The sequence below is a fragment of the Xiphophorus hellerii genome, chromosome 18 (assembly GCF_003331165.1).
Source record: "Xiphophorus hellerii strain 12219 chromosome 18, Xiphophorus_hellerii-4.1, whole genome shotgun sequence".
NCBI classification, from domain to species: domain Eukaryota; kingdom Metazoa; phylum Chordata; class Actinopteri; order Cyprinodontiformes; family Poeciliidae; genus Xiphophorus; species Xiphophorus hellerii.
Window position 1 is genome coordinate 5,030,929 of NC_045689.1, and position 12,145 is coordinate 5,043,073.

General features: G+C 38.3%; 1 protein-coding gene across 4 annotated transcripts in view; it reads left to right on the plus strand.

The window, feature by feature from the left end:
• actn4 (actinin, alpha 4) overlaps positions 1–12,145 on the plus strand; it is a 62,228-nt gene that overhangs the window by 41,231 nt on the left and 8,852 nt on the right. For 2 of the 4 annotated variants that reach the window (XM_032590952.1, XM_032590950.1), the window contains exons 4-14: positions 2,702–2,788; positions 4,374–4,461; positions 4,750–4,828; positions 4,919–5,000; positions 8,129–8,214; positions 9,574–9,666; positions 9,758–9,883; positions 9,975–10,079; positions 10,703–10,850; positions 11,765–11,915; positions 12,004–12,112. In XM_032590952.1, the coding sequence (XP_032446843.1) occupies positions 2,702–2,788; positions 4,374–4,461; positions 4,750–4,828; positions 4,919–5,000; positions 8,129–8,214; positions 9,574–9,666; positions 9,758–9,883; positions 9,975–10,079; positions 10,703–10,850; positions 11,765–11,915; positions 12,004–12,112 (1,154 nt within the window). Of the gene's footprint in view, positions 1–2,701; positions 2,789–4,373; positions 4,462–4,749; positions 4,829–4,918; positions 5,001–6,302; positions 6,389–8,128; positions 8,215–9,573; positions 9,667–9,757; positions 9,884–9,974; positions 10,080–10,702; positions 10,851–11,764; positions 11,916–12,003; positions 12,113–12,145 lie in introns of all 4 variants that reach the window. The other 2 variants (XM_032590951.1, XM_032590948.1) reach the window with 1 other exon arrangement.

Sequence of the window (12,145 nt, forward strand, 5' to 3'; positions counted from 1 at the left end):
GGCTACGTTGTCCATCGCTGCTGTTAGTGGATGTAGGTTGTGCGTCAGTTTTACAGCCGTACCAGAAACATGCAAATACAAAGGTTCCACTCTGAACTTTTCTTTACTTAAAAAAAAAAATTAATTGAAATTAATGCAATAAAATGTTTTAAATTTAACTTTTAAAATAATTACAGTGCAAGGAAATGCACATAAATGTGTTTTTAGTTTTATCTAAAACTAAAAAAATAGCTATTTATCAGTCAATAAAAGTAGATTTTGCACTTCATAATATTTTTATAGCATTATTTTCTCTTTATTTTTCTTTACTGAGAAATATTAGTTACTAAAATAAATGAATCAGCTTTACGTTAATTTCTATCGTCCTGCAGGTAAAATGAGGGTGATATTTTTCACAATTTTAATCATATTCACTTTAGTTTTTCCATATTTCCTATTTTCTATATACATTTTTCTACTATTTATTTTTATTTTCCATTACGACTACTTCTTCTGCTGCATCTTGGATCAACTTCTTGACAAATAAATGTGCAAGAGTTTTAGTCTGTGAAGATAAATATGAATAATTAAAGGGATGTTATTCAAATTAATTTGATCATGTCTTTTTCTCTATTACTACATTTACCTTAATACAGAAACCCAATAATTTCTGTGTCCAGCCTTTTATCCTGACATGTTGGTTAAATGTCTCGGCTGCGTGATGCCACAGATTCAGAACCGGGCCGCCTCGTCACACTGAGGTCATTGTGTGTTTAGCTAGTGGACGGCGACCTTTCTCCCACTCTGCCAGGACAACCATGACATTCCTGCAGCATGATGCAGCTGATACTGAAACAAAAAATATTAAAAAAAAAAAACAAAACATGGCTGCCCATCCTAAACTTTGAGTCTGGCCTTCTGTGAAAGCAGCCGGCTAAAGGTCATCAGCTGGAAAACGGGCTGAGAAAAAATGCCAAGATGACAGCTGGAAGCTGGAGGAAGGTCCACATCTGCGTTTGAGCCGCTGCAGTTTCAGTCCAGTTGCTGAAACTGAAGGAATGCGGCTTGGAGAGGAATTTAAAGCATGAAAATTGACAGCAAACCTGAGGAATGTAGACGCAATGAGGAGTATTTGGGTCGAGTTCACAGGTGACGGGTGATGGTGAGAGCGCGCCCAATAAGCTGCGATGAAACGGGTGAAAGCACGAAAGGATTGTTTGAACTATGACTGGAATCCGAGCCAAACTACCAAACTACACGCCTGCTTTCTAACAGCCGCTGCAGGGAAACCCAGGATAACACGCTGCAAATCAGCCACCTGGTTCACGAGTTCCCCCTGCAGACGAAACATTTTTATCTGTTAGAATCTGTTTCATCTCCTCTGGGGCTGCAGCAGACAATTATTTTACTAATTGATTATTCTAACGATTAATCAATGGGATTAAAGCCTTAAAATGTTTTTTTTTTGTCTTTTTGTTCAACCTCTTAAGGTTTTATATACAATAGAATACTTTAAAACAATAAGAATAAATATTTTGATTGCTTTTAAATAAGAAAGAAATACAACAGCTAGGTCTGTCACGATAAATTTTGCTGTGTGATGAATTATTGCGATAAACATTATTGTTTTGATACCATTTTTAAGTAACATAATGATAATGCAAGACATATTCTCAAAGATCAATAAACTTTAAATTCTAATGCACATTTAACACTTGAAAAGGAAGAAATTTTAAATATCCAAAATAAGTGAGCAAAACAGAATCAACAAATAAAATTATTTGTGAAGCCTAAAAGTCTCCTTTTTAGAAAAAAAGGTTAGTTGAAACCAAAATATCAAACATTTTAGAAATGTTTGGTATTTTGTGCAAAATTGAGACTTTTGTCATCCAGGTTTTGGTAGAAAGAGAAACTATAAATAATGAAAATAGAATTTGAGCTCATTTTAATTTATAATGTGATTAATTGATTTATTGCTTATTGCGACAGGACTATAGTTTAGTCCAGTGTTTCCCAACCCTGGTCCTCAAGGCACACTGTCCTACATGTTTTAGAGGTTTCCCTGCTTTAATGTGCCTGATTCAACTGATTGCAGTTCAGCAAATGCCTGTTAATCAGTCATCATTTGAAATCAGCTGGACTGAAGCAAGGAATTACCTAAAACATGCAGGGCAGTGGGCCTTGAGGACCAGGGTTGGGAAACACTGGTTTAGTCAAGACTTGATTATTCATATCAAAAGTTAAAAGCTCAACCCTTTCTGCTGGAAAACATTCTGCTAAAACGATTAAAACTTAAATGATTAGTCATGATTAATCGGTTATTTAAATGGTCAACAACTTTAGTAATCGATTAATCATTGGAGGATAGACTCAAAAAATAAGCTGTTTGCAGAAACATTGAGTTGCTCTTAAGCAAAAACTGTACAAAAAGTACAAACATTTTGCATTTAAGATTAAACACATCATCTTTGTCTGTAAATATTTTCAACCCAGAACTCAAGTGGCTAAAGTTTTTTAAAAAAAGAATGTCTTTTTAGGTTTGGGCTTAATTACAGCTCTGCCTGTGGGCAGTTTTTCATCCGTATAATCCAGTTAACAATCAATCGATTACTAAACTGGTCTCCGATTATCTTAATCAATTAATCACGATTAATCTGATTAATCGCTTCAAGAACAGTTAGCAGTTCTTGCTAACTGTGAAGTGTCCAACGTCTTTGTGCAGAAATCGTTGATGGGAACGCCAAGATGACGCTGGGAATGATCTGGACCATCATCCTCCGCTTCGCCATCCAGGACATCTCTGTTGAAGGTACGGCAGCCTGGAGGGTTCAATCCGGGTGAACGACAAAACCAAAAAGGAATTAAAGCTCATCAGAAGCTGCATCAGTCATATATTTGAAAATATTCTGTTCTTTTCTTTTTGCTTCCTTCTCTCCTCCTGTTGACATTTGGTCAGGTTTTGCTTAAACTCTTTCCCTAAATTAGTAAAATCTAAATAACGTAGAAATAAATCAAGCAATCACGAGCAGGAGAAACACTCTCCAACTCCTCTGCTGCTCGTGAGGGTTTAATTTATTCATTTTTTAACCTGAGCAGTAGATTTCACACATAAATGCAGATTTCAGAGCTTATTGTGCAAAGCAGAACGAAAAACAAGCTGTTCCCACTCGCACCGCGAGGTGAGAATCGGTGGAGAAAAGCAGATCTGACCTGCATGGCGAAGCAGAATACTATCTGCTGATGTTTCTCTCATTAATGCACTCAGAGGGGAACATGGTGCCTATTTCACACACAGCTCAGGGTATTTTATGATCATGTTAGCAGACGGATCCCACCGATTATCCAGTCTGTGGCGCTCATCGCTTGGTGCCCCGGTACAGGAAGTATCATGATGTGGGATCAGCTTTGGGAAGACGTTGCTAACTGGTGAAAATGTGAATGTTTCACTCCATGAGAGCCGATGTGAAAGCATGAGTAGATTTTACTGGATAAAAATGAAGTCGATCATTTTAATCCATTTCAGCAGCAGGTCTTTACCAAAACTCTTGAAGTTGAGACAAAAGTCAAATTTTTGAATGTTTTTTTAAACTCCACCCACTTCTCGCTTATCTGCTTCTAGGCCACGCCCTCTTCTACCTCTGCTGTTTTTCTTGTCTTCAAGCTTTGCTTTAGTTTTCATCCAGCTCTGCTCCATTTGCACTCTGCTGTTTTTAATTACATAAGCCCTGCCCCTTTCTTTCTTTGTGTTTTAGCCCCGCTGTATTTTATTCCTTACAAATCTTTGTACGTCCCGCCTCTTCCTGTTGTGTATGAACTCTTTAAATCCCGCCTTTTTCTATGCCAAGTCTTTGGGTTATAAGTTTCACCTATTTTATTATTTTTACTTTTTTTTTGCTTTTGTAATTTAGTTCAAGTTTTAATTAACTTTCTGCTCTTTTGGCTCCACCTATAAACCCTGCTCTTTCCTTTCTTTAAGCCCCGCCCCATTTCCCCTCTGTTGATATCTTCTATAAGCCCCGCCTCTTTTGTGTTTATATTATGTAAGCTCCGCCCTCTTCTCAGCTCGTTAGCATTTTCATTTAGTCTCGTCCCATTTTCCTTCTGAGCTGTTTTAGCTCAGTTTACAAGCCTAACTATTAACTTTTTCTTTTTTTCCTCTGATTGATTAATTTCTCCTTGGATGTGATTAATGCTTCCTTTAGTGATGTGAATAATAAGAAAATAAGGAATGTTTTTTCGGTAGAATAGCTACTACCATTTTTCCGTCTATATTACATTGAGTGATTTTTTTTCATGTTCGGTGTATAAATGTTAACCTTTACCTGAAGTTGTAATGAATGGAGTGTCCACATATGGACGCTGCTGATGAAGACTGTTCCTCTTCCTCCCGGCAGAGACCTCTGCTAAGGAGGGTCTCCTCCTGTGGTGCCAGAGGAAGACGGCTCCTTACAAGAACGTCAACGTGCAAAACTTCCACATCAGGTAGCGAACGCCTCAAAACTGCAGACAGTTTTCTAAAATAATTCAGATAACGTGCAGGAATAAAGCTTTATTTCCTGAGCTTCTAGCTTAGTAATCTTTGTAATTAGTTTGCCAGTTTTTTAAATTAAATTAAACGATAAACTTAATCAAGGCGCACATTTTGCAGTAATCTAATTAGATTCTCCCCCGACATTTTCCTGTAATTCTGTTCAAAGAGCGCCAGCTGCTGGAGAAACCTAGAAATGTTTGCATACAGTAAATACATAAATTGTTAAATTTTCCTGTCAGCTGGAAGGACGGCCTCGCCTTCAACGCTCTGATCCACAGACACAGACCCGACCTCATCGACTACGATAGCCTCAGAAAGGTTCTTCACTCAAACGGAAACATTTCCCAGAGTTCATCTACCCTCCATATAAACTGAAATACTGACTTCACTGTGTTCTCTCTCTGTCAGGACGACCCCGTCACTAACCTGAACAATGCCTTCGAGGTGGCTGAGAAGCACCTGGACATCCCCAAAATGTTGGACGCTGAAGGTACGAGGTTCAAAACTGGATGGGAAAACGTTTGACGATTAATTCTGAGAAAGTTTCTTTAATCATTAATTGTTTGAGTTTGCAGGAAGTGACTTTTACTGCTGCTCTGCATGTGACTGCAGTCCTTGACCAGTAAATCCAGTTTCTACTGGAGCTATTTTAGGTCAATGCTGCAAAAATATGATTTTTTTTTTTTTTACAGGATGGTGGTGAAAAGAGCCGGAAGAGCCCGTATCGAGTTTTAGTTTACGTCAATAAGCAGGGATCCGGGTCAGGCCGTTTTCTTTCTGGGTGGATACATCCAATAGACAAGACTTAGAGCTGTGACTGTTGTGCAAATCTTAGCAGAATATAGAGATTAAAAAATGCTAAACCATGCATTCCTGCACAAACGTTCACTTTATGCATGACAGCCAGTATTCTCAGCGAATCCCAGATCGAGGGATGCAAGTTTGTTTCTCTTTTAGCTCATCAGGACTTAGTGGCACAAACTTTATTTATTTCTGTTAAATTTTCAAAGTTCTTTTTTTATTCAACCGTCTGATTCTTAAACGAACACGACTTTAAAGCGTCGCCCATTTGTCTCATGTTAAGCAGCAAAGGTGGAGGAAATGTAAGATTTGTTTTTTCCTTCCACCTACTTTTCATTCAGGATTTGTTTACATCAAACTAAGAGAAAATAAAACTACGAGGAGAAAGTCGTAACTGCACAACTTTAATTGTGAGAAAGTCGGAAGAATAAGCGAGGAAAGTTGTAACAAGTCTAAAGTAGCAACAATATCCAAATAGTTATAAAACTACAACTTTTTTTCTTGCAATATTTCGACTTTATTCTTGTAATTCTGACTCGTAATTATTTAATTCTCATAATTTGATCTTATTTTCTTAGCTTGACCCGAATACTCTGTCGTTCATTTTAAACTGTAAATGAATAAAATAAATTAGTAAGTAAATTTTTATTCCTGCCAGTAAAAATGTGTCGTATTAAAAGTTCAAACCTTTCAGTTTTTGAGTGTTTTGCCTGATAAAAACATTTTTTTCGGTACAATCGGCCCCTCCTGCTCTGCTCCTTCCCATCATCCTTCAGTGTAAATGTTGAACCTGAGCAGCAGCGGTGAGACGGGACCTGCAGCCTGATGCATGTGACTCTGATGCCTGATCTGTTTACTTTTTCCAGATAAGACGTCTCCAGGACTAATCTGTGTTTTATCTGTGTTGTTTGTGGTTGATTACATGTTTTATGATCCGCTCTGAGCCGTGTGCCAGCCGTGTCTCTGTTCATAACCTCGTCTCCCCCCGTAGACATTGTGAACACCGCTCGTCCCGATGAGAAAGCCATAATGACCTATGTGTCCAGTTTCTACCATGCCTTCTCTGGAGCACAGAAGGTACCACTGACCTGACCTCTGACCTCCTACTAACCGCTTCCTGTCCAGCATGGCCTCACCCGCTCAGCACAGACGCTGCACATGTTGGGACACAAACGCGAACGAGTCGGTTCTGAAATGAGTCTGCAGAAAAAACCTGCTGCTTAAATCTTAAACTTGATGATTGAAAGTCGGATTTTCTCCTTTTTTAAAAAAGTTTTTCAGCTTCAGCTCAGAAAACGTTATGACCTGAATTATAACGGTTCAAAGTGCCAAGTAAACAAAACGATAACCAGCCCGCCCAATCCGCTCTGCACTGACAGGAAGCAACAGGAAGGTTAAAGGGTCACTTTGAAGCAGACGCTGACATCTAGTGGTCAAACTGGAAATATCAGCTGCCTCTTTTCTGAACATCTTAACTTTATTGAGCAGTCCATCCAGAATTTTGAGTTGTTTTTTTTTCACAATCAAAACAGCTGATTTTGTGAAATATTTGCAAGGAATTTTGTAATAAATTTTCCTAATTAAACCTGTGTGTATAGAGAGTTTATAAAGATATTTAAGTTCTTTAATTTCGGTGTTTATGGTTTGTAAAATGCTCGATTTTCAAACTGCACAGTTTTGTAATAAAGCGCAATCTAGCATTTTATTAAAATCCTAAATTTGGAAAACATTGTTTACAGTTGAAACCAGATATTTACATACTCCTCATAAAAAAGCTGTTTTTTTCCTCACTGTCCAAACTCAGATACAATTACCAAAATTATTTCTATTTGCTAAATGCCAGGATATCTTTAGAGTTCTTCTGCTGTATTTAATTTGAGCATGAAGGTTTTTTTTTTAATTTAACACAATTTGTGTGGATTGTTTCTGTAAATCTGTTCTACCCAAAACTCAAGTGGCAGTTTTAGTTTCACCTGGTTCACAATCTGTAAAATACTCCTGTTAAGCAAATTACGCAATTAAATTATTAATCGGTTTATTGAAAAAATAACAATCAGATCAGGCCTACACAGCAGAAAGAGTTAATTTAATTATTCTGGCTTTTTTTAGTTTCAGATTCATTCTGTTACAAATGATCAAACATTTTCCAATTAAAAAGGAAACAAATTAGCATTTTTAACACTGTATAAAGTAAGTATAAGTGATTAAATAAAAATTCCCACAATGTGCCATTTTTTTAGATCTAATTAGAGAAATACCACTAAAATAGTCGTTGGCTGCAGCTCTAAATCTTCCTTGCAGGGTTTTTTTTTTTCTTTCTGTTTTTGTTTTTTTTTTTACCCTCATTTGTTGTGAGGTATCAGTCGATGAGCTTCACTGTGACCCTTTCTCCTTTTGTTTGAGAAGAAAAACTGAAGTTTTCTCTCGACCTTTAGCGCACCAGTTTTGAGCCAAGCTGCTGTTGTAACATAGTTTTAGAATCAGCAGCTCGCTTCTCGGATTTGCTGCAGCGTTTCTGGGTTTCCAAACAGTAAACTTAGACAGTGAATTCTGGGATTATGACAGTTTGGCAGCAGTCTGCAGATAGCGGATCTGTTTCTAATCTGCAGACTCGTTCAGGTTCGTTCCCCTGTTCGTGTCCCAGCCTCTCAAACCTCTCTGGTGCCTCTTCCCTCAAGGTGATCTGAGTTTTAGGAGGAAGCTGAAGCTGTGGGCCCCCTGCTGGGGTCCAGGAAGCGTTGAGCTCTGGGTGTTTTCAGCTTTGGCTTCACTCTTTCTGTTTTACCTCTGTTTCTGTTCTGCTGGGGATGCCTTTAGACATCGTGGGTACTCTGAGGCCGGATGAGAAGGCCATTATGACCTATGTCTCCTGCTTCTATCACGCCTTCTCTGGCGCACAGAAGGTGAGCTCCTCACGCTTTGAAATCACACTAACACCTCGACCGAGAAAATCCTGCAAACGCCGCAGAATTCCCCATCAGTCGACATGTTTAATATAGACAGGACCGGCTTTTATACATCAGAACATGACTTTGGGGGCTTATGGGGCTGAAATGATTAATCGTGATTAATACATTTTTTAAATAATCGTCAACTAATTTCATGTTAAATTACCCCGATGGGGGCCGAGGGTCAAACTATTTTATCTGCATGCTAACCCGTAGGCAGCGTTTGTTAACGTCCTTCATTAGCAGCAACTTGAAATAAATTGGCTGAATCCCAAAAGGTTGAAAAGTTGACTTTGCAGATTTTATTTAATTTATTAAACTTAGCTAAATACAGCAACCATTTCAGAGCTGGAACGATTAATCGTGATTATTCATATAATTGTTTTACAAACTTGGTCATCAGAAAGCTGATATCGCTGCACCCAAACCTGCTTTTATTTTATTTAAACTTGGCCAAGCATCAAGGGCTTTAGGGCTGAAATGATTAGTTGTGATAGATTTTTTTTTTAAACCAACTAAATTTAGTAATCGATTAATCATTAACTAGAATTTATAGACTCTTAAAGTCCATTTGCTGAGAGCATTAATTAATAATTGATATTTTCATCCCTAGTTTTAAATATTTAAGGTCGATTTGTAAATTAATTTATAAACATGGTGGGGACTCTGTAAACTACAACCTGTCCGGTTCTTCTGTTTCTGCTTTTTGACGCCGGCTGGGTTTTTCGGACTGGTCTGTTTCTAAACGGAACGGTCTGTTTCTGGAAAACCCAGTTGACGACTCTGGTTTCTACCCTGCTGTTCACACTTTCCAAACAAAGATGAATATTAATTGTAAAGTAGAATATTTTAAACTTATTTTAGCCTTTGGATGATGAAGTGGAGGTTTTGATTATTTTGAATATGTTGTCTTTTATTCCAGTGGTAGTGTTATATCCTAGCAGACGCTCTGATGTGGACTTCAGCGTTCCATAAATCTGTAACTAGATGGATGGATTTGATTCCCACGTTTGGATGGGAGACGCATGGAGTTTCAACACTGATTTTTGCTTTTTTGTGGCACTTTGAACTAATCATCAGAAGCGATTGCATGCCATCAGTAGCTTCTAATTTTAGACAGTTTCATTTGTCACTTTTTAAAACATTAACTGCCTGCGTGTGGAATATTTTTTCACAAAAATGGAAGGAGACAGTGTAGTTATTAAAACCGTGAGGCACTAATTCAAACAGTTGAGCTTAGTGATTGTAATGTCTGCTGGAAATGATTGGAGCAAAGTTTAAATGGGAGTTTAGTCACTCTTTGTTTCCCGATAGGCCGAGACTGCCGCTAATCGCATCTGCAAAGTGCTGGCTGTCAACCAGGAGAATGAACAAATGATGGAGGATTACGAGAAGCTCGCCAGCGACGTGAGTTCGACGCACGATTCATTAAACGTTACATATATTTATGCATGTTTTTTTTTACATTTTCTGGGCTTTTCTTCCTGCTTCAATCCAGCTGCTAGAGTGGATTCGTCGGACGATCCCTTGGCTGGAGAACCGAACCCAGGAGAAAACCGTGAAAGACCTGCAGGCCAAACAGGAGGACTTCAGAGATTACCGCACAGTTCACAAACCACCCAAGGTCCAGCAGCAAGCAGCGTTTTTACCCGGAGCTCGTTAAAAGTCTGACCCACCTGACGTTGTCTTTACTGAACGATCTGGTCCCTTTTCAGGTCCAGGAAAAGTGTCAGCTGGAGATCAGCTTCAACACTCTGCAGACCAAACTGAGACTGAGCAACAGACCTGCCTTCATGCCGTCAGAAGGACGCATGGTGTCCGTACGTAAACCCTTCATGTTAAATTACCCCGATGGGGGCCGAAGGTCAAACTATTTTATCTGTATGCTAACCCGTAGGCAGCGTTTGTTAACGTCCTTCATTATCAGCAACTTGAAGTAAATTGACTGAATCCCAATCTAAGAAGGGCTGAAAGTCAACATAAACAAGAATTTTATTATTTTTGAAGATTCTGTGGTACTAGTTGGTTTTTACTCAGTAAGAACACAGGAAAATCAGAGGGAGAGTTGAAAAATTAAATGCTAGTTTTCAAATGCTAGTCTTGGTTAAAATGCTAATGCTAGCTTAAAGGGATATTTGCCTACTGAAGTAAATATTTTGTTAAAATCTTCAATTATGCAAAAAAACCCAAAAACATTAATTAAGTTTAAAGTTTCTGTTAAGCTGCCAGTCAAATGGTTCACATGTTAGCCTACGACCAAATATGCTAACAATGCAAGAGATTTTTAAAACCGTGGGAGGAGTTTCCTCTGATTTCCAAAATCATTCTGGAATAATCCTTATTCCAAATTAATGCAGAACCTCTAGTTTATGACATGAAAAAACAAAAGCTGTGGAGCGGATATAGTTGTTAACCTGTTGGTAACTGTGCTGTTTTGTTCCAGGACATAAACACGGCGTGGCACACCCTGGAGGGAGCGGAGAAGGGATACGAGGAGTGGATCCTGAGCGAGATCAGGCGTCTGGAGAGACTCGAGCATCTGGCTGAGAAGTTCCACCAGAAAGCCGCCATCCATGAATCCTGGACTGACGGTACGACGCCGAGTTTAATGGAGTCTTTAGATTTATGCTTCATTTAAGTGTGTGGCTTAGAAATGCAACTATCGATTATTTTAATAACTGATTATTCTTTTTAATTACAATTAGCTACTTAGAATTTTGAACTACTATTTTGATAATTAATTGGGGGAAAAAGATTTTTCATTTAACCACTTAAATCTTTTTATACAATCTTATAAATACATTAAGAAGCCAAACAATGAATCTGCAGCTAGAAAATTCTTCTAACATCATGTGAAAATCTCTTTTGTCTTAACATTAATGCAGTGTACAGCTGATATGTTTTATTTTTTAATTAACCGATCAATAATTTGATAACAAAAAGGTACTAAATAGATTTTTACTGAATTTGAACCAGGTTAAGCTAAAGAACCTAAAATGTTCAGAGCAGAACATATTTACAAAGATTTTTCTCTTTTATGCAAAATATATAAATGTTCTCTAAAGAAATGCTGTTATTGCATTTTAGGCAATATGTTCATTTTCTTATAAAGGAATTGAAATGTTTAGTTTGCATGTTTTAATGTATTTCTAATGTATAAAATAATTTTAAGTGGTTTTTCACTTTAAATACATAATGTATTTTTGTTCAGTTTATACTAAACTGGTTTTCAGTTTAAAAGCAGGAACAGCTAGTGGCAAAACTAGCAGCAGTGAGATATACAGAGTGTGGCTTTGTTTCAGTAAATGTGCTTTTTTAATTAACTCCAGTTAATGTTTAATCCCTTACTATTTTAATAAACGATTAATCACCATTAATTCGATTAATCATGATTACTCGAATTAATGGTGATTAATCGTTTCAGCCCTAGTGTTGATATCAAAGCAAGATCGTCAGGTTTGAATCTGCCGTTAGGTGAATGAATGACTCTTAAATCCGTCTGCAGGTAAGGAGGCCATGTTGACCCAGAAAGACTACGAGACCTCCACTCTGTCAGAGGTGAAAGCGTTGCTACGGAAACACGAGGCCTTCGAGAGCGACCTGGCGGCCCACCAGGACCGAGTGGAGCAGATCGCCGCCATCGCTCAGGAGCTCAAGTAAGGAAAAGTGGAGAGCTTCAGCTCACACATGGCCATGCTAACCCCTGGGGGGCGCTGTAACTTACTGCCTCAATGCGTCCAACAGTGAACTGGACTATTACGACGCTGCCAGCGTCAACACTCGCTGCCAGAAGATCTGTGAACAGTGGGACATCCTGGGATCGCTCACCCACAGGCGCAAAGAGTCACTGGAGGTAAAACACTCAAACCGGGCTGCAGCTGTGAGG